At 46.9% G+C, this 27,005-nt stretch overlaps 1 protein-coding gene across 2 annotated transcripts; it reads right to left on the reverse strand.

The window, feature by feature from the left end:
* On the reverse strand, nt 1-27,005 carry dachb (dachshund b). 2 transcript variants are annotated; one of them, XM_020043318.3, is made up of 11 exons: nt 25,748-27,005; nt 12,002-12,117; nt 10,452-10,580; nt 8,940-8,996; nt 8,285-8,460; nt 7,017-7,194; nt 6,654-6,793; nt 4,361-4,508; nt 2,260-2,418; nt 1,782-1,847; nt 1-701 (listed from the first exon to the last, which is right to left on the reverse strand). In XM_020043318.3, exons 1-11 carry the CDS (start codon nt 26,308-26,310, stop codon nt 664-666), a joined length of 1,770 nt encoding a protein of 589 aa, XP_019898877.2. In that variant the 5' UTR covers nt 26,311-27,005; the 3' UTR covers nt 1-663. The 2 variants fall into 2 exon arrangements, with proteins under 2 accessions (XP_019898877.2, XP_012995969.2); XM_013140515.4 differs by having other exon boundaries at nt 8,859-8,996; nt 25,748-27,001.

Here is a 27,005-nt window from a genome sequence, read left to right on the forward strand (position 1 = left end):
TCAGCTTGTTCAGCATTTTAATAACAGAGAGATGGGAAGTGGAGGGACACAGAGTGAGCAGAAGAGAATGACAGAAATAAACAGCCATACTGAGAGAGATAGAAGGATAACATAATAACAGCTTTCCCATGCATTCCTCCCTTTGTATCCATCCAAGCACAGAGGGACAACTGACAACAGAGCTCTCAGTCACAGAGGGACAACTGACAACAGAGCTCTCAGTCACAGAGGAATAACTGACAACAGAGCTCTCAGTCACAGAGGGACAACTGACAACAGAGCTCTCAGTCACAGAGGGACAACTGACAACAGAGCTCTCAGTCACAGAGGAATAACTGACAACAGAGCTTTCAGTCACAGAGGAATAACTGACAACAAAGCTCTCAGTCACAGAGGAATAACTGACAACAGAGCTCTCAGTCACAGAGGGACAACTGACAACAGAGCTCTCATTCACAGAGGGATAACTGACAACAGAGCTATCAGTCACAGATCTCTTCATACATATCCCATCGTCTGGGTCCTGAGATCTTCTGGGTCCTCCTCCTTCTCCCCCCTCAGTCATTGCTCCGGAGAAAGAAGGGGTTACGGGAAGTTTGTTTCCGCTGTCACAGTTGTCGTAGGAACATGCTGGTGTTCTGTGATGAGGTCACGCTGAGGTCATTAGAACAGTAGGTCGGCCTTCAGGAACGGACAGGGTTCTGCGGGGGGGGGGGGTAACAGAATGTGTATATATATATTAGATCCTCACGGGGAGATGACAGTAACAGAATGTGTATATATTAGATCCTCACAGGGAGATGACAGTAACAGAATGTGTATATATATTAGATCCTCACGGGGAGATGACAGTAACAGAATGTGTATATATATTAGATCCTCACGGGGAGATGACAGTAACAGAATGTGTATATATATTAGATCCTCACGGGGAGATGACAGTAACAGAATGTGTATATATATTAGATCCTCACGGGGAGATGACAGTAACAGAATGTGTATATATTAGATCCTCACAGGGAGATGACAGTAACAGAATGTGTATATATATTAGATCCTCACGGGGAGATGACAGTAACAGAATGTGTATATATATCAGATCCTCACGGGGAGATGACAGTAACAGAATGTGTATATATATCAGATCCTCACGGGGAGATGACAGTAACAGAATGTGTATATATATTAGATCCTCACGGGGAGATGACAGTAACAGAATGTGTATATATATTAGATCCTCACGGGGAGATGACAGTAACAGAATGTGTATATATTAGATCCTCACAGGGAGATGACAGTAACAGAATGTGTATATATATTAGATCCTCACAGGGAGATGACAGTAACAGAATGTGTATATATATTAGATCCTCACGGGGAGATGACAGTAACAGAATGTGTATATATTAGATCCTCACAGGGAGATGACAGTAACAGAATGTGTATATATATTAGATCCTCACGGGGAGATTCAGATGTTGTAGTGATGTAGGGGAAAATCAGGGTGGCGATTTTTACCGTCATCAGAGCCAAGACTGCAATTACAGATACTATGGAAATATGTCGTCTTTGAAATACTGCATAATACGAACTGAATTTAAGACAGAGATATTCTGACATGTAATTTCAGTTTGAGAGAGATCCTGAGAGTGTAAAGTCCTTACAGATGAAGAAAATGTTTAATCGCATTAACCCTATTTTACAGAACACATTTATTATATACATGTTATAGAGCGACCTTGCTCCTGTGTTTGTGCATGCGTACATAAAAGTGTCCACACCTTGAACAGAGGGACTGGCTTTCAGGGTTCCGTTGAATTCTGGTTCCTCTTGTTGTAGAACCGTGTCTGTGTTCAAGAAGGACCCAAGAGGTTAAACCCTGAATAGACTTCAAATGGTGTCCGATCGATCTACTGATGTTTCTATGAAGCCCACAAAGTGGAAAACAAAAAGTCTTTCTTCTGATGACCTGTCAAAATAATTTGTTCAAACTGATGTTGTACGGTTCCTCCCTCTGACAGAGGTTAACAGGCAGATCCAATCTGTAATCCATAGCACAGTTTTCATTCGACAGCCATTACAAACCAACTAACTTTAGCCATTGATAGCAAGCAACAGTTACTGGGGCCTGTGAGCATGTAAGAACACATTACTCTACATCACCTGATGTCAACACTTCAAAATCTGGTGTGATGTAACTGCACTGACCAAAGAAAACAGGACCCCGGGAGAAGAGGAGAGAAAAGGAGGGAGACCCACCCTGGCTGCTGGTGTGTACTGATTTGTGAGGAGTGAGGGGTGAGGAGGACAGTTTCAGGACATCCTCCACTCTCTCTCTCCGTTTGGACTCAAACTCCAACGCCTCCTGTAGCTTCCTTTTCAGTTTCTTCTCTTTCTTCAATCGCTTTTGGATAGAGGCTGAGGGAGAGGGATGGGAGAGAGGGATGGGTGAGGGAGAGAGAGGGGTGGGAGAGGGATGGGAGAGGGATGGGAGAGGGAGAGAGAGGGGTGGGAGAGGGATGGGAGAGGGATGGGAGAGGAATGACAGAGAATGATGGGTGAGAGAGGGATGGGAGAGGGGTGAGAGAGGGATGGGAGAGGGATGGGAGAGGGATGACAGAATGATGGGTGAGAGAGGGATGGGAGAGGGATGGGAGAGGGATGAGAGTGGGATGGGAGAGGGATGGGAGAGGGATGGGAGAGGGATGACAGAGAATGATGGGTGATAGAGGGATGGGAGAGGGATGGGAGAGGGATGACAGAGAATGATGGGTGATAGAGGGATGGGAGAGGGATGGGAGAGGGATGGGAGAGGGATGGGAGGGGGAGAGAGAGGGATGGGACAGAGACGACAAGGATAAGAGAGAGTTGTGGATATCTGACAGTGGTGGTCGCTACCATTAGGCAAAACAGGCTGGCGCCTATGGCCCCAGAAGCCCAATGACCCCAGAAGCCCTATGACCCCAGAAGCCCTATGACCCCAGAAGCCCTATGACCCCAGAAGCCCTATGACCCCAGAAGCCCTATGACCCCAGAAGCCCTAGTGCCCAGTGAAAATTCTAACTGAAATACAATTTAAAAATATTGCAACACATTAACAGCACTGTTTAGTCTTACAGCTTTTATAGCTTCCAATGTGTTTATCACGTTTTATTTTATTTTATTCTATTTTCTTATTATGCTGTATTTTATATTTCTCTTCTTGATTTATTTTGTTATTAAATGTATATATTGCTATCTTTTACCAATCGTAATGCAGAGGAATAACCTCTGTGTAAATGTATCAATCTGCTGATGAAGGATAAAGCTGCTGTTCAGACATCGATGCAGGGTATTATCTCACAAAAGGACTGACGAGTTTATCCAAAAAATCACTGTAAAACACATTGAATTGCTTCTATGTATGAATTGTGCTATATAAATTACTATTTATATATGCTATTACTTAGTGAATATGGCTGTTTACAGTGGTACTTTAGAAAGCACTTTCCCTGACCTGGACCATCACGAACGGCCACCAGACAGACGTTAAGAAGACATTGATTCAATTCCATCATGGCGTTCTTCTAACATCACGCATTTTGATTACAATCATGCTAATGTTGACTATGGCCACAGCCACAGTGCTAACGATCACAAATTAGCGACGTTCACGTCTATCTTACTCTGGCTCTCCTGGGTAGTGACACAGAATAAAATGTCTCTTCCAGGTATATGTGGCCCTCCTAGCTGACAGATAAGGACCCCGCCCATCTACCTAGCTGATCATTCCAAGCCGAGCCAACCCCAGCCCACCTCGCTGGTCTCCCTCCATCATCCGGTCGGCCCTGGTCTCTCTCTCCATCTCCACCTGCATCATAACCACCTCCACCAACTCCTACTCCACCCGCTCCCCTTTACAATAAATACCATAAATGCAGCTTCTGTCCAACACACCTGAGCCTGATTTTGGATCCAATATCTGCAACTCATAACATTAATTACCCTTGAGATTTATATTTTTAAACTAATTGATTCTACTGAAAGGGGCAGTTATGCAACTGTCTTTGGAAGTGGCAGTTCCATTCAACGATAAAGAAAGACGTTATATTCAAAATGTTGGCTTTGATAAAGACAAGGTAAAAAATAGATGATGTTGGGGCCTCAACCAGTCTCGGCCTAGGGCCCCCAAATCTCTGAAACCCACCACAGAGATCAGAGAGAGATAATTGTTCTCATATCACTCACGGAGAACTACTCATCTTTCTCTCTAAACACACACACACAAACACACTCCTGTCCCCACCTCTGCTCACATCACTCAGGGAGAACTACTCATCTTTCTCTCTAAATACACACACACACACACTCCTGTCCCCACCTCTGCTCTGTAACTCGTTGGTGAGTCGTCTCTCCAGACTTTCCCTCATCTCCCTCTCCCGGTAGAGCTCCATCTTCAACTCTCTTTTCTCCGTCTGGATCTGTTTGTCCTGGACACGGGCATTCTCCACAGCCACCTTCAAAAGGCCCTGAAGAGACCAACAGGCATTCAAACAGACAGCTATGAGGTCCTAACCCCATCCCCAGGACCACAAGTGTTCACAGTGGTTCCCAACCCATGGAACTAGGACCCCTGGGGGTACTTAGGTTATCCACAGGGGGTACTTTGGGAAGGCTCATGAGACCATTGACTTACTGGTAAAATTCACATGAGAGGGTATTTCATGAGGGGATACTCTGGGCAGAGAAAAAATTCAGTTGGTTGTACAATTACCCAAAACAGTTAGGAACATTGTTCTACAGTATTTAGAAATATAATGTCAGACAGGTCATTTACCAGTTTGATGAGTTTAGATCTGACAATCTATACAAAAAAGCAGTCAATGATTAAATAAGCTATATTGTCTGGACACAAGCTCATATTACATGACAAACAGATATATATTCCCCTCAGGAAGTCACCTGATTAAATCTACAGTAATCACTGTGATCACAAAAGTTCTGGACTATTGCTACAGTAATCACTGTGATCACAAAAGTTCTGGACTATTGCTACAGTAATCACTGTGATCACAAAAGTTCTGGACTATTGCTACAGTAATCACTGTGATCAAAAAAGTTCTGGACTATTGCTACAGTAATCACTGTGATCACAAAAGTTCTGGACTATTGCTACAGTAATCACTGTGATCACAGAAGTGCTGGACTATTGCTACAGTAATCACTGTGATCACAGAAGTGCTGGACTATTGCTACAGTAATCACTGTGATCACAGAAGTGCTGGACTATTGCTACAGTAATCACTGTGATCACAGAAGTGCTGGACTATTGCTACAGTAATCACTGTGATCACAAACGTTCTGGACTATTGCTACAGTAATCACTGTGATCACAGAAGTTCTGGACTATAGACTCTGTGCACCAGCGTAGTGAGGAACTTCCGCTTTTGTCTAGAAATCGGTATTGCAGTTTCCGGTTTACTTACTAATACTCATCCACATTAGTAAACACCTAAACTCACAACAAGATGAGTGATGCTGTTGTACGGAAAAAAAAAGAAATATAATGTACGTGACTCATTTAAGTTCCAAGGTACAAGTGGGGCATCATTTTAATCAGGAGAATGTCCTCTTTTTAATAAAATATGGCTTGCGCCATTCAATGACTTCAAATGCTAGACTAGAAATAGTCAGAAAAGGCGATTTTTTATACACTTCCATGTAAAGCAGGTTTAAGGGCATTTAATACCATATAGGACTGGATGTTTACTTCCTATGCCAGTTGTTATTTTTCAGTTTCGTTGTGAAATGAAGTTACAGTAGTAAAATAAAAGAGGAGACCTGTTTTGGTGCTTTTTTGAGGCTATGGAATTTTAAGCTTCATTCAGGTTAGAAGAGGCTGAACGAAGGTTCGTTTCAGTTCACTTGTTATGGGGACGCGCTAGCGTTCCAGCTCAGCAAGCATTCTTTTGCCGTTTTTGAGGCTAGGGTGAATTTTTATGCGTTCTATTGTCCTGCTTAATACTACACTAAAAAGGAACACGTCGCTAACTAGCTTAGCCGATAGCCGGCCGGCACACCACAGTAAACTACTTACCCTCGTAGTTGTGCAGATAACTCGAGAGTTTACGTAGAGTTTGAATCCCTTGCTCGTTGGAGCAGGGGACCAGGCATCAACAATTCGATGGACATCACTAATGCTTATTTTAGGCAGGTCTTGGAGACATCTACTAAAAACTGATATTTTGGGCAACGCGGGTGATCGCTTTAAGTAAACCGGAAACTGATATGCCGACATCTGGCTAAAGCAGAACTTCGTCCATACGCTCGTGCACAGAGCCTATTGCTACAGTAATCACTGTGATCAGGTTCTTTGGTGAAATAATTGAATAAGCAGAAATTAGGCTCCTGAAAAGGTGACAACATCTCCAGTTACCTGAATGTCTTTGTGGTCCTGTAAGGTAAGTTACCTGAATGTCTTTGTGGTCCTGTAAGGTAAGTTACCTGAATGTCTTTGTGGTCCTGTAAGGTAAGTTACCTGAATGTCTTTGTGGTCCTGTAAGGTAAGTTACCTGAATGTCTTTGTGGTCCTGTAAGGTAAGTTACCTGAATGTCTTTGTGGTACTGTAAGGTAAGTTACCCGAATGTCTTTGTGGTACTGTAAGGTAAGTTACCTGAATGTTGGTGAGTAACGTCTCGACAGATGATATGCCGTCAGCAAATAGGAACGGAGCAGGAAAGCCAGGAGGCAGGGCCTGGCCTAAAGACAGCCTATCAGATGGTTTCATCATGGGATGAGCCAATGAGGAATCATCTAGGTGAGAGAGGATGTGTATAAGAGGACGCAGTAATCTCTCTCTTCCTGATTAGAAAGGCCATAAAACCATCCAAGATGAGAGAGACAATGATGGAATGATCGAGGGAAAGATGGATGAAGGGATGGAAAGATGAGAGAATGTCAATGTGGAGAGGTCAAAGGTAATGTTCTCCATTTACTGTGTGTGTGTGTGAGTGCAGAGAGACCAACAGAGACTCACCTTTCTCTCTAGCTATGTTCTTCATGTGTATCAATGTGTCTCTGTGTGTAAGGTCTCCATGGAGACGGTCTGGGGAGCTGGATGCTGAAGAGGAGGCCTGGGAGGAGTGGCGGGACCGCGGAGGAGTGTGTGTCCCCGCTACAGACGGAGAGGGAGACACACTCTCACACACACGTTCCTGGAGGGAGACGTAGAGATATCAATCGAGAGAGATCTGTTGCTGACGAGCATGTGACAATATCAGCCCTGCAACTTAAACAGAAGATCCACTAACAGAAGTACCACTAACAGAAGAACAATTAACTGCAGAACCATCAACTGCAGAACCATAAACTGGAAAACCATCAACTGGAAAACCATCAACTGGAAAACCATCAACTGGAGAACAATCAACGGGAGAACCATCAACGGGAGAACCATCAACGGGAGAACCATATAAATATAAATCTGCTATATTGTAACATCTCTTCAGGTGGACATATTTAAAAGCTATTCACTTAATGACTGTTTTCACACCTATTCTTTAAGGGCCAAGACAAATCCTCTGTGGGCATTGACACCCAGGGGGCTAATGTGTGTCTTCACTGAACAAGCGAAAGGCGATGATGAACAGGCAATAGAAAGAGTAACTGTGCAGATTATTTAGGTAATTAATTTGAAATAACTGAATCAGGAGGTTGATTAATGCAGAGCAAGTCTTGCCACGATGATTAAGAAGTGTGGCCATTGAGTGCGTTCTAATCACTTCATCATTGATCTAAATTATTACAGTTATTACAGGGTGTTTTAGTCTAACAGGGACGATGTTTTAGTTCACATGTAACTTGTGTGTGTGTGTGTGTTAGGGTTGGGTTGAAATCCATTTAAAAATCAATCAGTACAGAAGCTAAATCAAATTACAATTCAATTTCATAATGTACTTAATATAAAAGGACTGAAGTCAATTGGAACTGCTCTCCTAGCGTTGGTGGGTGTGTGTGTGTGTGTTACTGTGTATGTATGTGTGTGAGGGGGACCTTGATGAGAGGGGCCTGGTGTGTGTGTGTGTACACCTTAATCAGAGGGACCTGGTGCGTGTGTGAGTTTGTGTGTGTGTGTTTGTACCTTTATCAGAGGGGCCTGGTGTGTGTGTGAGTTTGTGTGTGTACCTTTATCAGAGGGGCCTTGTGTGTGTGTGTGTGTACCTTTATCAGAGGGGCCAGGTGCGTGTGTGAGTTTGTGTGTGTGTGTGTGTACCTTTATCATAGGGGCCACGTGTGTGTGTGTACCTTTATCAGAGGGGCCTGGTGCGTGTCTGAGTTGGTGGGTATCTGTGCAGCGGCCGCCATGTTGGCAATAGTGTTGAGGTGGTTCATCTGTGACATTGCCATGGCAACTGAAACCGGTGGCAACCCAACAGGAAGTAGGTGGTGGGGCATCATCATGAATGGGAGCTCCTGGAGACCTGGGGGGTGGCAGAGTGACAGACAGAGAGACAGACAGATAGAGAGAGACAGAGAAGCAGGGAAAGGGTTAAGGATGAAGTTCAGTTCAGTCCTAACGATAATGTAACAACACTTCCTTGAAGATGACTGACAGAAAGGTCTCTCTTGTTAATTCATTTCAGTGGTACTGACTACGGGAATGCGAGTGAATGACGAATAATGATGATCAGATGACAAGGACGTGAGCCAAACATCCACAACAAAACCACACCAGCAGAGAAGAGGAAAACAGAGAGCAGGGCAGGATGACAAGGGGTTAGAGGAGAGAAAAGAGGAGAGGAAGACAAGATACAGGGGATAAGAGGAGAAAAAGGAGGACAGGAAGCCAGTATCATCCCCCTCTCCCTGTAGTACTCACGGCTGGCCAGAAGGTGGTGCTGCTGTAGTGAGTTCACCTGGTTAAGGCCCTGTTGTCCCCCCATCCCTGTTCTCAACTCACCACCTCCAGAGGGGGGCGACTCCAGCCTTTCTTTTCCCCAGGAACACTCAATCCCACCTGGGAAGAAACAATGGCACACAGGGGTGGAACTTCTGAGAGAATAGAAATAATGACTGAGAAAAGGGGAGGACCTAGAACTGATCCCTGAGGGATGCCAGTAGTGAGAGTTCACATATCAGACACAGGCACCCTCACACCACCTGGTAGGAAAGGCCAGGCAGGTAGGATTCAAAGGAAAGGATTTAAGACAGATGGACAAGACAATCTGATCACAGCCTGACAGTTCACAGTTCACAGTAGCGGCTAAATCTAAGAGGGGGCGTCTATACTGACAGTGGAGATGCCTGGAGAGCCTCTGTCCTGGTGGTTTTAACTGTATCTCTCCAGTAAACAGGGTTGGAGTGAAATCAACCAGGACGGTACCTCTCCAGGAACAGGGTTGGAGTGAAATCAACCAGGACGGTATCTCTCCAGTAAACAGGGTTGGAATGAAATCAACCAGGACGGTATCTCTCCAGTAAACAGGGTTGGAGTGAAATCAACCAGGACAGTATCTCTCCAGGAACAGGGTTGGAATTAAATGAACCAGGACGGTATCTCTCCAGTAAACAGGGTTGGAGTGAAATCAACCAGGACAGTATCTCTCCAGTAAACAGGGTTGGAGTGAAATCAACCAGGACGGTATCTCTCCAGGAACAGGGTTGGATTGAAATCAACCAGGACGGTATCTCCCCAGTAAACAGGGTTGGAGTGAAATCAACCAGGACAGTATCTCTCCAGGAACAGGGTTGGAGTGAAATCAACCAGGACGGTATCTCTCCAGGAACAGGGTTGGAGTGAAATCAACCAGGACAGTATCTCTCCAGGAACAGGGTTGGAGTGAAATCAACCAGGACGCTATCTCTCCAGGAACAGGGTTGGAGTGAAATCAACCAGGACGGTATCTCTCCAGTAAACAGGGTTGGAGTGAAATCAACCAGGACGGTATCTCTCCAGGAACAGGGTTGGATTGAAATCAACCAGGACGGTATCTCTCCAGTAAACAGGGTTGGAGTGAAATCAACCAGGACAGTATCTCTCCAGGAACAGGGTTGGAGTGAAATCAACCAGGACAGTATCTCTCCAGGAACAGGGTTGGAGTGAAATCAACCAGGACGGTATCTCTCCAGGAACAGGGTTGGAGTGAAATCAACCAGGACAGTATCTCTCCAGGAACAGGGTTGGAGTGAAATCAACCAGGACGCTATCTCTCCAGGAACAGGGTTGGAGTGAAATCAACCAGGACAGTATCTCTCCAGGAACAGGGTTGGAGTGAAATCAACCAGGACGGTATCTCTCCAGGAACAGGGTTGGAGTGAAATCAACCAGGACGGTATCTCTCCAGTAAACAGGGTTGGAGTGAAATCAACCAGGACGGTATCTCTCCAGGAACAGGGTTGGAGTGAAATCAACCAGGACGGTATCTCTCCAGTAAACAGGGTTGGAGTGAAAAGTGTGTGTGTGTGTGTGTACCTGTAGTAGAGTATCTGTCATCATCGTCATCATCAGATTTGTTTCTGTTCCTTTGTCCGTTGGCTCCACCCCCCTGCATCATCATCACCTTCATCTTTTGAAGCTTCTGGAGCCCTGCCATTGCTGCTGCTGTAAGGCACACACAGACACACACACAGACACACACACAGACACACAAACAGACACACAAACAGACACACAAACAGACACCGTCATTGTCATAATCACTGTCATTTCAATCATCATCAAAACAGCCAACTCTCTCCTCTTTTCTCTTTCTGTTCTTATATCTTTCTCTCTTTCACACAGAAACACACACAGACACACACACACACACACACACAGAAACACACACAGACACACACAGAGTGACAGAAGTAGTCACTCCGCTTGAGCTGCAACCAGGGCAGATCACTACAGGGTCAGAAACACAGTTGGGTTCTCTAACACACACACGCACACACACACACACGCACGCACACACACGCACGCACACACACACACGCACAAGGCCTAGTCTCAGATCAATGCGTCCCCGCTGTATCCACGGTCACTAATCATTGACCGTATCGCTAATAGCAACCATGGAACCCTGGGATTGACTGACATGTGGCATCAAAAGACGCGTCCTTCACCTTTCGTTGTGAAGAGTTTCTCAGAAAACAAACTTCCTGTCTTCTTATCTCAGCCTCTACCCCCCCTCACCCCCCTCCCCCTCCCCCCTCCTTCTCCCCCAGTGCAGGTGCATAGAAGGACCCTTAAAGGAACACTGAGGAGGACTTGATAGAGAACACTTCATCTGTATCCTCCGCAGTGTGTGTGTGTGTGTGTGTGTGTTGTGTGTGTGTGTGTGTGTGTGTGTATCTGAGTGTGTGTGTGTGTGTGTGAGTGTGTGTTACAATGCAGGCTATTGAAGAGTAATAATTAACAATTCAAATGAGGACTGCAGCTCCCTGACTGGGGAGGAACCAAAGCACAGACCGACGATTATATCAGAATGTCTTCCTCCTTTAACCCTGCTCCTCGTGGTTACGGCCTTCCGCTTCAGTTAAACCGCTGGAAGTTGTGTGCTCTCCTCGACGTTCCCTCACTCTTGCATTCTGACGTTCTAGTTTCACAGCTGTCGTCATGGCGCCCGGGGGTAAACAACCCGTTTCTGTCTCCCCCAACAACAAGTGTTTCCATAGATGCGGAACGGGCGGAATGTACCGTGCTAAGGCGACGAGCCAAACCAAACTCAGCGTGTAATTGTCTTCCATGCACGCTCTCCTACGCTCAGCCGAATCCATTCGGGACAGTGACACACGCACTAACACGAAGGTCAAAACAAAGAACCCGGTGCCTCTGTTCCCGCTTGACGGGTTCCTTCAAGAACCTCTCACCCAGTTGTGGAAACATGACAGCATGCGGCACACACACACACACACACACACACACTGAAACGGAGACGCTCTCGTTAATCAGAATGACAGAGTTTCTTTCACACACTAACGATCACCCATATGTTACACGTACACACACACACACACACACACCTCCAGGTCTCTTACCTGTGTGGGAGAGCATGCCAGGCGAGAGGAGGCCGTGGGCAGCAGGGAGGAGAGGCCTGGGGCTTTCCTGAATCCCTCCCCCAGCAGAGCGCTTCGGAGGGCGGCCCGGACGAGAGCTGAGAGACGGGTGGAGCAAGGGGAGAATGATAAAAACAAAATGTATGGCTACTGAGGTGCATGTGAGCTGGCAAACACACACACACAGTAAGAGGTCAGTTGTCAGTCATTGGTGAAACAGTCAAGTATTATCTTTCACTCTGTCAAGGTTCCATTCTTCTCACCCCCTTTTTTACCTCTCCTCCTCTCTCCCCCGCACCACTCCTTCCCCCTCCCAGCTCCCCCTCTCCCCCCCTCTCCTCCTCCCTCCCCCTCTCCTTCTCCCACCCCCTCTCCTCCTCCCTCCCCCTCTCCCCTCACCCTCTCCTTCTCCCTCCCCTTCTCCCCCCCCCCCTCTCCTTCTCCCTCCCCCTCTCCTTCTCCTGAATGTGTCTCGGTCCGTGTTTGTCCTAATTTTATGACATATCAGCAGTAAGAAACAGAACAATTAAAATTGACTACAGTCTGACACTTGGCAACCCTACTAAATGCATACACACACACTACTGGCCAACAGGGACAGTGAAGAGACACACACAGTCCTGTGATATTGTTACTATGGTGACCAAGCCTTAATCGATACCCACTCATTGGCTGTGATGACTGGTCTCTCACACACACACACACACAGACACAGACACACACAGACATGGTCCCGTGGAGGCATGGAAAGCATTAGTGATCAGACACCATCCTGCTTGACAACACACACAGACACACAAACGGGTAGTTTATCACAGGAAAGTCAATATGCTGTAAAGAGAGAATTAGGAGAGGGAGAGAGAGAGAGAGAGGGGGAGAGAGAGGGCACAGGGTCAATATTCCTTCTGTTAGATTAAGAGTTCTCTCTCTCTCATCTCCAGACTCCTTTCCTCTCTCTTTCAACCTCTCTGACTTGGTCTCTGACATGGTCTCTGACTTGGTCTCTGACATGGTCTCTGACATGGTCTCTGACTTGGTCTCTGACTTGGTCTCTGACATGGTCTCTGACTTGGTCTCTGACTTGGTCTCTGACTTGGTCTCTGACATGGTCTCTGACCTGGTCTCTGACATGGTCTCTGACTTGGTCTCTGACTTGGTCTCTGACTTGGTCTCTGACCTGGTCTCTGACTTGGTCTCTGACCTGGTCTCTGACATGGTCTCTGACATGGTCTCTGACATGGTCTCTGACTTGGTCTCTGACATGGTCTCTGACCTGGTCTCTGACATGGTCTCTGACATGGTCTCTGACTTGGTCTCTGACTTGGTCTCTGACTTGGTCTCTGACCTGGTCTCTGACATGGTCTCTGACCTGGTCTCTGACATGGTCTCTGACTTGGTCTCTGACATGGTCTCTGACATGGTCTCTGACCTGGTCTCTGACCTGGTCTCTGACATGGTCTCTGACATGGTCTCTATCAGTCCCTTCCTGCCTTGTGTATTTCTGTCTTCTGCGGGTTGTGTATAATGAATGTGATGTCATACTGGACACATATCTACTGGCACAGAAAGAAAGGACATATTATCTTTCTCTCATCCTTCATCCCTCTGTTTTTCTCTTCATCTTGGGGTGATGTCATTCCACCCTCCACTGGGGTTTCCCATCCTATTGATTTCCTATCTCTGTTCTTTCCTTTCTTCTCGTTCTCTCATCTCTCTCCTTTTCTTTCTTATTAGGACATAAACCGAGGAGGCGGATTGGATTTCTCTCTCCACGTTCTCCTTTTCTCTGTCCTCCCTTTCAGAGCTGTGATATTTGTATTTCGCCATTTAATGACTTCTATGTACTCTAACAGGACACACGCACACACACACGTACACACACACACGTACACACACACACACTGAGGAAATTAATCAGACCAATCAAAAGTGCTCCACAAAACAGAAGGGAAGAGGAAGATAAAAGTCTCTGCTTCCCTCCTCTCTGTTCTTCCACTCCTCTACTTTACTCCCTCTGTTTTTATCCCTCCATCCCTCCAGACAGGTGGGGGGGGGGGGCACTGCTGAATATTTAAGTCTGTCTCTCGTTTGATTAAATATTAAACCATGAACTGAGTAAATGTATCACAGGTCAAAAAGGTTAACGTGTGTATGTGCCCGAGTGTGTGTGTGTGTGTGTGTGTGTGTGTGTGTGTGTGTGCGCGAGTGTGTGTGTGTTTACCAAGAGACTCGGGAAGGTAATGGCCCATTAGTCTCCTGTACAGCTCATTTAACACAATGGTTTACATACACCTCTATGCAGACTATGGAATTTAAATGATGGACATCCCATCAATCACTTTTTATTTAAGGAAAATGACGAAAAATGTATTTATTTCAAAGAATTAATTTAGCTGAGCCTCCTCTGGCCCTTGAAATGCTGTCTGCTCTTGTGGGCATAAGCAAACACATCTGACGATATACACAGCATTTTGTTATAATATTAACACATTTCAACACCAGAAAGTGGAGTAGAGGTCCCATCCAATCTGAACAGGCTCCACCAACCAGTCACACTCACCTCAGCCATCATACAGGGTCATAGAGAGGTCAAAGGCCATCTCACCTTATGACAACACCCACCCTAGACTCATCACTTGGTACTATAGAGGGAGTAGTGGCCTAACTCATCATCAGGGGCACAATGCTGACCCTCCAAGACTGACCAGGAATCACCAGGACTGACCAGGACTGACCAGGAATCACCAGGACTGACCAGGAATCACCAGGACTGACCAGGAATCACCAGGACTGACCAGGACTGACCAGGAATCACCAGGACTGACCAGGAATCACCAGGACTGACCAGGAATCACCAGGACTGACCAGGACTGACCAGGAATCACCAGGACTGACCAGGAATCACCAGGACTGACCAGGAATCAACAGGAATCACCAGGACTGACAATAAATGTCAAGGCCAGGAAGATCACAGACCTCAGCACCCGGGGCCATTTTTTGGCCCTTTGTCCAGATACCATATAACAGACTCTTTAGAGATTCTACCCCCAGACCATCAGACTGAAACAGACTTTCTACCATCAGACTGAAACAGACTTTCTACCATCAGACTGAAACAGACTTTCTACCCCCAGACCATCAGACAGAGACTGAAACAGACTTTCTACCCCCAGACCATCAGACTTGAAACAGACTTTCTACCCCCAGACCATCAGACTTGAAACAGACTTTCTACCCCCAGACCATCAGACTGAAACAGACTTTCTACCCCCAGACCATCAGACTGAAACAGACTTTCTACCCCAGACCATCAGACTGAAACAGACTTTCTACCCCCAGACCATCAGACTGAGAGACTGAAGCAGCCTTTCTACCCCCAGACCATCAGAATGAAACAGACTTTCTACCCCCAGACCATCAGACTTGAAACAGACTTTCTACCCCCAGACCATCAGACTTGAAACAGACTTTCTACCCCAGACCATCAGACTGAAACAGACTTTCTACCCCCAGACCATTAGACTGAAACAGACTTTCTACCCCCAGACCATCAGACTGAAACAGACTTTCTACCCCCAGACCATCAGACTGAAACAGACTTTCTACCCCCAAACCATCAGAATGAGCTATTTGACCTGCAATCTGATCTGCACTTTAGAAAAACTCACATTCCAGCACACAGACAATCTCTCTCTCTTTCTATCTTCTTTCTTTCTCTTCTTCTCACTCACCTACACTCTCTCACACATACATTCATACTTACAGTGCATGTGTGCACGCACACACGCACACACGCACACACGCACGCTCACACGCACACAACCACACACACACCCTTACAAAAGTATTCAAACCCTGCACAATTTGTGAATTACTAATGGTAAAATTCCATTCGGTTTTAAATTTTTAAAACCCTAAAACTCAAAATCAATTATTGTAAAGTGACATAGGTTTTATGTCGAGAAGATTTTAGAAGAACAAAATAAAATGGTCTAAAGTAGTGTACTATATAGGGAATAGGGTGTCATCTCTCCATAGGGCCCTGGTATAAAGTAGTGTACTATATACGGAATAGGGTGTTATCTCTCCATAGGGCCCTGGTATAAAGTAGTGTACTATATAGGGAATAGGGTGTAATCTCTCCATAGGACCCTGGTCTAAAGTAGTGTACTATATAGGGAATAGTGTGTCATCTCTCAATAGGGTCCTGGTATAAAGTAGTGTACTATATAGGGAATAGGGTTTCATCTCTCCATAGGGTCCTGGTCTAAAGTAGTGTACTATATAGGGAATAGGGTGTAATTTGGAAATCTTTTGTCAGTTAGAGACATAACAGAAAGAAAAAGACAGAAGACACACTGAGAAGCACCCTTCTCCCCTCTCTATCCCCTCCCCCAACCCCTCTCTATCCCCTCACCCCTCCCCTTTCCCTCCCTCCCTCCCTCCATCCCTCGTTTATAATGTAAATGATGTGTCATTGATCGCTCCTGTCAACCCAAGGACATCCTTCTTTTCTCTGCCAACATTCTTCTTTGCTCTGATCATCCATCCATCCACATCTCAATCTATCCTCCGTTTTGCAGCTTTCACTCACCTGTCTCCCTGTCTGTCTCCCTGTCTTCCACCCCACCTGTCTCCCTGTCTGTCTCCCAGTCTTCCACCCCGTCTGTCTCCCTGTCTGTCTCCCAGTCTTCCACCCCACCTGTCTCCCTGTCTGTCTCCCAGTCTTCCACCCCATCTGTCTCCCTGTCTGTCTCCCAGTCTTCCACCCCACCTGTCTCCCTGTCTGTCTCCCAGTCTTCCACCCCATCTGTCTCCCTGTCTGTCTCCCAGTCTTCCACCCCACCTGTCTCCCTGTCTGTCTCCCAGTCTTCCACCCCGTCTGTCTCCCTGTCTTCCACCCCACCTGTCTCCCTGTCTTCCACCCCACCTGTCTCCCTGTCTGTCTCCCTGTCTTCCACCCCACCTGTCTCCCTGTCTGTCTCCCTGTCTTCCACCCCACCTGTCTCCCTGTCTGTCTCCCAGTCTTCCACCCCATCTGTCTCCCTGTCTGTCTCCCAGTCTTCCACCCCACCTGTCTCCCTGTCTGTCTCCCAGTCTTCCACCCCGTCTGTCTCCCTGTCTGTCTCCCAGTCTTCCACGCCGTCTGTCTCCCTGTCTGTCTCCCTCCTGCCTGTCTCCCTCCTGCCTGTCTCCCTCCTGCCTGTGTGTCTCCTTCCTGCATGTCTCCCTTCCTGTCTCCCTCCTGCCTGTCTCCCTGTCTGTCTCCCTCCTGCCTGTCTCCCTCCTGCCTGTCTGCCTGTCTGTCTCCTTCCTGCCTGTCTCCCTGCCTGTCTCCCTCCTGCCTGTCTCCCTGCCTGTCTCCCTCCTGCCTGTCTCCCTCCTGCCTGCCTGTCTGTCTCCCTGCCTGTCTCCCTCCTGCCTGCCTGTCTGTCTCCCTGCCTGTCTCCCTCCTGCCTGTCTCCCTGCCTGTCTCCCTGTCTGTCTCCCTGTCTGTCTCCCTGTCTGTCTCCCTGCCTGTCTCCCTGTCTGTCTCCCTGCCTGTCTCCCTGTCTGTCTCCCTGCCTGTCTGTCTCACCATCATTACTATCATCATGTTACCGATGCTCCACTTCTTTCCCTCCCTTCATGCCTTCTGTCCTTTATCTCTCCTTCCCTCCTCCCTCTCCCGCATCCCCCTCTCCTCCCGCATCCCCCTCTCCTCCCTCTCCCCCTCTCCTCCCTCTCCCCCTCTCCTTCTTAGACAAATAGAGGACATCTGCAATCCAATAAAACACCTTCTTCAACAGCTGGAGCCTGTGAGTCAGCAGAAACAGGGATGACAGCCTCACAGAGGGAGGCAGGGCATATTTACTGCATTCAGGGAAAGATAAGACCGATACTAGAGATTAGAAAGACAAGATAGAAACAGTCAAGATGGAGACAGAGAAAGAGACAGTCCAAATGGAGACAGAGAAAGAGACAGTCCAAATGGAGACAGAGAAAGAGACAGTCCTAATGGAGACAGAGAAAGAGACAGTCCAAATGGAGACAGAGAAAGAGACAGTCCTAATGGAGACAGAGAAAGAGACAGTCCTAATGGAGACAGAGAAAGAGACAGTCCTAATGGAGACAGAGAAAGAGACAGTCCTAATGGAGACAGAGAAAGAGACTGTCCAAATGGAGACAGAGAAAGAGACTGTCCAAATGGAGACAGAGAAAGAGACAGTCTAAATGGAGACAGATAAAGAGACAGTCCAAATGGAGACAGAGAAAGAGACAGTCCTAATGGAGACAGAGAAAGAGACTGTCCAAATGGAGACAGAGAAAGAGACTGTCCAAATGGAGACAGAGAAAGAGACAGTCCAAATGGAGACAGAGAAAGAGTCAAGACGGAGACAGAAAGAGAAAACAAAGAGAATCAAGACAGAAAGATAGTTACTATGGTGCAATGCTTACTTACAATTTCAGATGTTTTTACTTTTGTTTTGCGGCGGTAATTTATCATACCATATTACTTGGTTTGGAAGGCCCTGGGAACTTTGTTAGGATACATGGCAACATGGAGGCCATCAAGTACCATTTTAGACCAAAAAGGATTTTAGACCAAAATCTGTCGTTGAATCCCCAAGCAGGACATCGACCCAAAGCAGTCCTCCAGATCCCCACAAAATAAGTCACTGACCACAGAATCAAGCTTTGGCCATTGTTATCCCAGGTCCCTGACCTAAACCCCGCTGATGGTGGGGTGAGCTGAAGAGGCGAGTCCACAAGTGAGGATTAAGACCTGGAGAAATGTTGCCTGGATGAATTGTCTCAGGTCCTCATGTTCTCCCATCTCCCGATACATTAGTTAAGACTCTGAGCTGTTATCTGTTATCTTGGTAAGAGAAAGGTGCTGAAAGTACTAACTGCATAGGTTGGCCAATACATGACATGCTTTTGGCGAGGGGGGGAGGGGGTTGGAGGTTGGCCAATACATGACGTGCTTTTGGCGAGGGGGGGGAGGGGGTTGGAGGTTGGCCAATACATGACATGCTTTTGGCGAGGGGGGAAGGGGGTTAGAGGTTGGCCAATACATGACATGCTTTTGGCGAGGGGGGAAGGGGGTTAGAGGTTGGCCAATACATGACATGCTTTTGGCGAGGGGGGGGGGGGGGTTAGATTAAAGTCAAGGTTAGATTTTTCGCATATGTTGAGTGCAAGATTAAGCTTATTAACAGTTTTTCATAGCAACATTAGCTTGTTTTTACCAAAAGTGGTATAAACATCGAAGAGGGCACTGAATTTATAATATTAATAATATTAATAATAATTACAACATAAATGGCCCTATTCAAGCTTCACTCCTCAGATAACGGGCTCAGACAGATCTATTCATTTTATTACTAAAATGCCTTGAACGGACGACGTCATGCAGATCGAACAGTCCATCCCTCTCGTCCCCCACTGACACCTGTCACTCACGAGACACTGCCTCCATAGGAATCGGTAAGGGGTCATGACCCCTGCATCCAGACACCAATGAGGACGAGCGGTGACCGGAGTGACTGGACGAAACCCTTCCTACCGTCACCGCAGTAACGGAATGAGGCGTAGGCATGCCCGACTCATTGTGACATCACAGCGGACTCTGGCGGGCCATTATGACATCAGAATCCCCGCTGACACCACAGTGATCTCATCAACAGTCGTGAATTATGACGGGGGGGGGGGTGACTAAGGAAGGACAGGGGCATGGAGGGAGGGAGGGAGGGGGGGAGGGAGGGAACAACGTCCAACGGGTTTTGTAGGTCAACCAAAACAAAAGTAATAAAGAATTTCATACACACACACACACCCACAGAGAGAGATGAGATCTGGACTCTTTGTCATCATCAAGTAGGTCAAACAAAACACACGCATGCCCATACACAAACGCACACACACAAAAACAAACTCACACACACAATAAATGAATTGCTGGTGGTATTGTTAGCCTGCAGGGATAGACAGAATTGTAAAGAGACGGAGTGAAAAGGAGAGAGAATGAGAGAGAAAGAAACAGCTGGGGCATGAAATCAGAGAGTGAGAGACAGAGAAAGAGACGGAAGAGGAGGGGTCACAGGGTGAGAGAGAGAGAGACGGGGGAGGGGGGAGGTGGAGGGGGTCTGGGGGTATAAAAACATTAATTTCTTCAATTTTCTTGAGTTCAACAACATGGTAATCATAGCAAGAAAAAGAGAAAGGGAAATTGAGAGAGAGAGAGAGACAGAAGAGGGGGGGTCACAGGGTGAGAGAGAGAGAGAGAGAGAGAGAGAGAGAGAGAGAGAGAGACAGAGGGGGTGAATAGGACCATAGAAATACTTCTGATTATACCAGCAGCTTGTGTCCAATGTTAGCTCAATGTTAACCCAATGGTCTCATCAATGTGAACCAACATTCAACATTCAATCACTGTACAATGAAAACATGACATCCCACATAACATACCTTAGGATGACATTCAACCATTCAGACACATTGGGAGAACTTGGTTTTTATTTCCATCACAGAACGTGTGTGTGTGTCTGTGTGAGTGTGTGTGTGTGTCTGTGTGTGCACCCCCTGGCAACTCAATGCTTGTTTCGTTGTTTCACCTGTAAACGTGTAAAACGCCTCACACACACTCGCTCGCGTTCACACGCTTACACACACACAGACACATGCTGTCATGCTGCTGTAGTGGGGGTATCAAATAGAGTTGAGTGGTTTCACGCGCGCCTGTTTTATGATGTAGCAGGTGTATTTTTACCATTAAAAAAAACCTGATTACCCACCAGAACAGATGCAGCATAATGTCGCCCCCCCCCCCACACCCCACCCCCCCACACACACAACTGGACAATACAGACCGTCAGGATTATTAGGTTACACACCAGACATCTCATGGTAATTAAAACGTAGCTGAGAAGGTTGTTGCTGAAAGTCTTATTGTCTTCCCACAGACCGGTTAGGCTCTTTGTGTCCTGTCTCACCAACCCCACGCGTGTCCTGTCTCACCAACCCCACGCGTGTCCTGTCTCAACAACCCCACGCGTGTCCTGTCTCAACAACCCCACGCGTGTCCTGTCTCAACAACCCCACGCGTGTCCTGTCTCAACAACCCCACGCGTGTCCTGTCTCAACAACCCCACGCGTGTCCTGTCTCAACAACCCCACGCGTGTCCTGTCTCAACAACCCCACGCGTGTCCTGTCTCACCAACCCCACGCGTGTCCTGTCTCACCAACCCCACGCGTGTCCTGTCTCACCAACCCCACGCGTGTCCTGTCTTACCAACCCCACGCGTGTCCTGTCGTACCAACCCCAGGCGTGTCCTGTAGTACCAACCCCTCGCGTGTCCTGTCTCACCAACCCCAGGCGTGTCCTGTCTCACCAACCCCAGGCGTGTCCTGTCTCACCAACCCCTCGCGTGTCCTGTCTCACCAACCCCACGCGTGTCCTGTCTCACCAACCCCACGCGTGTCCTGTCTCACCAACCCCACGCGTGTCCTGTCTCACCAACCCCAGGCGTGTCCTGTCTCACCAACCCCAGGCGTGTCCTGTCTCACCAACCCCAGGCGTGTCCTGTCTTACCAACCCCAGGCGTGTCCTGTCTCACCAACCCCAGGCGTGTCCTGTAGTACCAACCCCACGCGTGTCCTGTCTCACCAACCCCAGGCGTGCCCCTTTCTTTCCCTACTGTTTTTGCCAAATCAACACTTCCTATCCTGCCACCTCCTTCATTATTCCTCCCCGCTCCTCTCCTGGCTCTGCTGTGTCTCTGAAGGAGTGTATTAACCCTCTAACCCCAGACAATCATTCACTGCTGGTTCAGGAGGGTGCAATAACTGGATTCTCTCACCCTCTTATTCTTTCTATCTCTCTTTGTCTCCCACTTATTCTCTCGCTCAAACTATCATTTTCCCTCCCTCACCTTCTCTCATTCAATCCCTCTCTCTCTCCGTTTCCCTCTCTCTCTCCGTTTCCCTCTCTCTCTCCGTTTCCCTCTCTTCCCCTCCCACTCTCACCCCCTTTCCCTCGCTCCCTCCCCCTCTCTGTCCCTCTTCCTCTCTCCTCCAATCCCTGAGAGGTTGCCAGGCCAACCTCGGGGGTTACCGTGGTGAGAGCCAACGACCATGAACAAACTAATCATCAGAAAACACACACACACAAAAAAATAAAACACACGCGTGGTCACACACAGAGGCACGTCCATCATCAGACACCGCTGTTTCCTGACAGCGTGTGTGTGTTCTAGTGGCAACGGGTCGACATCCATTTAAATATGTCCCGACCTGTTGTCCTTCGATCAGCTGTCGTCACAGCAACAGTCATCACCTTTACATCCCTGGAAGAACAGCGTGTTTCTGGAGTCACCCAAAGTGCACACACACACACACACACACACACACACACCAACACACACTTTACACGTCGGTTATTTGGCAGACACTGTTATCTACAGTTACTGAACAGGAGTAATTTGGGCGATAGATAGGCACATATGTTGGATTTATGGATTTGATCTAGCACCCTTCAGATGATTGAACCACACAGATAATCTGCCAATATCACTACAAACACAGACCAACACAGACACACATTCAGACTCTGTCTTGTATTTGACATCTATTCCAGACATGAGAGCTGGGGATTATGGGAAGGAATAGGACATAGAGATTCAGTGCCCGGGTGTTTATCTGCACATGTGCTGCAGTAGTGGTGAGTTCCAGGTGCTTGTTTAGGCTTGGGGTTAAGGCCAGGGTTATAATGGGTTATAATGGGGTTTCTAATGGTCAGGGTAAGGATTAAAGTGAGGAATTATAGAATTTTCAATTGGGATCCAAAACAAGTTCTCACAAGTATGGGAAAACAAGCATGCCTTGATGTAACACAATCAAACAGTCTAACATCAGTATTTTACCATTTGCCCAGACCCTACCCCCTTCTCGTCTATCTACTGGGATTCAACAGTAAATGTGAAACAGTATCCATTACACACACAACACAAAGGAGATCATTTGAGGATCATATTTCCCTGCTTTGATCTGTAACTACACAGACCCACCTCATCTTTGTCTCTTCCTCCTCTCCCTCTCTGTCCTTTCTCACTCCCCTCCCATTTTCTCTCTTTAATTTGTCTCCCTCTCGGCTGGCTTTAAATATTTAAGCAAGGCATGAAACCCCCCTCTCCAGGCTAGGGAGTCACAAACAAGTGATTCAGGGTTTGAGTCGTTACCAGGGTCAGATTGGGTGGGTTTAGCCAGCTGAATGTCACTGGTAATACTCTGTGATTCGGATAAAAAGAATGTTGTCTGACGTTCAGCTGCCAGAACAAACGGTGTGGTTTGCTGTAAACTACTCAGCAGGCTAAGTTCAGTTTTCTGTAAAGACGTGGGTGGTGAGTTGGCTGAGTCGGCCACTATGACCGGAGAGACAAACTAAAACACAAACACAGATAGTGAGAGATAGAGTCCATTCCAGTGGGAGTGGAAGCTAATGCTTACTATTATTCACAAACACGACAAGGCATCATTAGTGCGTGTGCGTGTGTATGTGTGTGTGCTCAGTAAGTGCTTCTGTGTGTGTGCGCGCGCGCGCGTGTGTGTGTGTGTGTGTGTAAGTGGCGACATTAACAAGGCTGAACAGAAAGCTAACATCTATCTACACAACTGTCATCTAAATCAAACCCCCACCCCCAAAATTGTCCCTGCACCAAACTAATGCAGACACTTGGTTTCTTTTATTTCACCGGCTTCTAGTCTGCACTCGATGATCACTACAGAGTGATGTGTGCTTACTGCTATGACTGGGTTGAGGGCACTGACGGTAAATCACCACCGAAATGTAAGTCACCTAAATAAATCCATAACAGACATCGTAATCACATCCTGTGCCCTAGTATGTTGACGCACTACTTTTTAACAGGGGCCCGTATGCTACAAAGAGGCCTAGTAGGCCTACGCAGTGTCTTAAAACAGGAACTAACTCACCCTGGACGAGAAGAGACACGACGGCATGGGCCTTCATGCTCAAGAAACTAATCGTTGACGGTAGAAATTGTTTGCCACGAATATCAGTATAGATTTGTTAGATGGCTAGGCTAGGTCCTGAATACGACCCCGGTCTTCTAAAGTGCGGAAAGCACTTGACGTCGAAGAAACTCAAAAAACAGTTTGCTGCCAAATGTGCCCGAGCTAAATTCACGTCGGGTAGGAGCATCACCCAAACACATGAAAAGACTTTGGAGACAATATGACCAGGTTTACCTTCAGGCCGCGAGTTGCGTTTTGTGAGAAAACGTTCAAGCAGAAAATACAAGGTAGTGTAGCGCAGCATCTATTACAGTATTAACTATCTGTAAACCCACATTACTTGTGGGTGGAGTTTGTTTACAGCCGAGAGGCAACAGTCACCCAGGCATTCCTCACCGTACTGATGAATTATGCCATGGGTGTCAAAGATGAGGAAAAACACCAACAAGGTTGTTTTAAATGAATAAAACACTTGTGTTAATGCTGGAATTTTATTTTAAATAGTTGTTTGTTGAAACAGTAAAGCATCACTATCACATGATTTATAAAGTTATGAAACCAAACAGATAGAGAGAAAGGTGGTGGTGGGGGGTGGGGGGGGGTCCGGCATGACAAAAATGTACATTTCATTTCAGACTGTGAAATCCAGCACAATGGACCCTGACTGTGTTTTCACTTGCTCGTTCAAATGATTAACTATAACTGACAAATCTGGGCACTGCAGATGCGTGTGTGTGGGGGGGGGGGTTATGTGGGGGTGGGGTTGTTCACTAAACTGTCTGGTAAAAAAAAAAAAAAAGAAAGAAGATAATTAGATCTATGTCTGTCTAGGCATGACACGTTTCTTATGAGAAAACAAAGCCAGTGTTCAGCTAACATGTTGAGATAGCAAGTCTTTCATTTTGGTAACCTTTTTTTGAGGTGTAAGTTGACTAGAACACAACAGTTTACAGCCCAGATCTGGGGGAAATTTAACAAGAGGAGAAGGGCTGAATGAACCAAATGTAAGATGGGGATGATTAGGTGACCATGATGGTATGAGGGACAGGTTCGTAAATGTGTCCATGGCACTGTGGTTAACCCCAGGTCTTATGAAAAGTGCTTGAGGATCTTGAGTTACCACAGGCTGGACACCTACATAACGCCCCATCCTAAAGACTACAATCTAAGAAGGGCAAAGTCCTCTTCACTTCCCCGGGGCAATGGGATTTGATCCCTCGGACCACCGGCTAGACCTCCAACCGCACTTCCAGCAGGCAACTACGCGGCCATGAGTTCAACTTTACACGACGGTCGCCTCCCAAGAAACCTCTCCTAGGCAACCGTTTAACATAAAGATTGGTACCGTCTGTTTTCAAATGTTTTAAAGTGTATTGTCACCTTCACATTAAATCATGTGATCACATAAAATCGCCGTTATTTTGATAAGAGGGTAACACGGAGTGGCTAAGTTACTCCTCGGAGACATGCCAGTGATACGGGATGCTTTCTTCAGTGTGTGAACTCAAAACATTTGACAAAAGTGCATGTAATTGTTTTATAAACTCTGTATCGAAAATAAAAAACATCGGAGATGTAACTGTCCAATGTATCAAATGCCCATAATAAGCTAAGGAAAACTAAGAGGAATCAACTTGATAAATGATTTATTTTGACAATCGAGTTAAAATAAGTGTGAAAGTAAGATAAAGATCAAATATATTCCGACCAACCTCGCATTGGTGCAGTCGTTGTAGAGCGCTTCGAAGTCTCGCCGGGATATTAGCTTGCACCGGTTGACCCCTGGCTGGATCGCACCGAGTCCCCTCAAGACCCGCACCTGCTCCACCGTGCACACAACCGGATATATATCCAGACGCTTCAGCTTCGTGTAAACGGTGTGGAGTCCGCCGACGAGGTGTTTAAGGAAGAGCTCGTAAACTTGCGGAAGGCAAATTAACTCTTCCTGTCCTGCGACGTTGAAGGAGGCTACTTTCACACCGTGTACATCAACCATTCTGCAGTCGCTGGGTGTAGTGGTGGTGGTGGAAATAACTCGATCTCCAGATACCGGAGTGTTGGTAAGTCCCAAGCCTCCAAGTGGGACTCCTGGGGAAGGCTGGAAGGGACTGTGGAGCCCAGTGGTTGAAAGGCGCGGGGATGGAGAGAGGGAATCCGAATGAGGGCTGGTGCTCGTGGGGATGTAAAGCGTCTCGGAGCGGAATACTCCCCCCGAGGAAGGTGCTCCGGAGCAGGGTTTGGGGACTACAGGATTCGCCGATATGGTGGTAGACATGATCACCTTCACTTTTTCTCTTTCTCCTACTTTGTCTCCCTTCAAATCTCACAGGCGCTTCTTTTCCTCTCTCCCCTCTCCCGTGTTCTTTTACCTCTTCATCCGCTTTCTCGCCCTCTCTGGCACTGCTGCTTCTTTCTCTAGCCTTTCGGTTTCCCACGTGCTCCCTCAGAGGGTTGGAAAGCTATCTGTGCAGTGGGTGAGAGAACGGTTTCCACGTTAATCTATCCCTTTGACGCTATCCCCTTAACAGACACAAATCTAGGCCAATCAGAAGAGACTACTTGTTAGCACGACGGTTTTTATTGGGGTTTGGGAACGGACATTTTTCTCTACGGATTAACTTTCGCATAATTAGTATGGGAGCTCCGGACTTCATAACCGGACGTTTCCATGCGCGTCTCCTTCCATCCCTCGCTCTTTTCTGCGTGAGCGGACGGCGCCGAGTGGCCAGTAATGGAAAACAACACTGTCAGTTCTGCGAATGCGGCTGTTTTTGAAAGCTGAAAGCATGGGGGATTTATCGATGGAGAAAAAAGATATTGGGGAAAAAATGAATAAAACAGGATATGTTAAGAAGAGAAAATACTGAGGAAAAAAGTATATCTAATACTTACTGTAGCTCCTGTGAGGAATCTGTGTGGTTCTCTCGGTAGGCTACATGACGGGAAACGGTCGTTATATTGTTTAATTTG

The sequence above is a fragment of the Esox lucius genome, chromosome 24 (genome assembly GCF_011004845.1).
Source record: "Esox lucius isolate fEsoLuc1 chromosome 24, fEsoLuc1.pri, whole genome shotgun sequence".
NCBI lineage: Eukaryota > Metazoa > Chordata > Actinopteri > Esociformes > Esocidae > Esox > Esox lucius.

What these genes read in the sequence shown, in the direction of transcription:
- dachb (XM_013140515.4), bottom strand. Translation starts at nt 26,310, where the DNA reads ATGTCTACCACCATATCGGCGAATCCTGTAGTCCCCAAACCCTGCTCC. An exon ending in TGGCATGCTCTCCCACACAG is followed by an intron (nt 10,581 to 12,001) that starts GTAAGAGACCTG and finishes TGTGCCTTACAG; the next exon opens with CAGCAGCAATGGCAGGGCTC. An exon ending in CAACGAGTTACAGAGCAGAG is followed by an intron (nt 2,419 to 4,360) that starts GTGGGGACAGGA and finishes CCTCTCCCTCAG; the next exon opens with CCTCTATCCAAAAGCGATTG.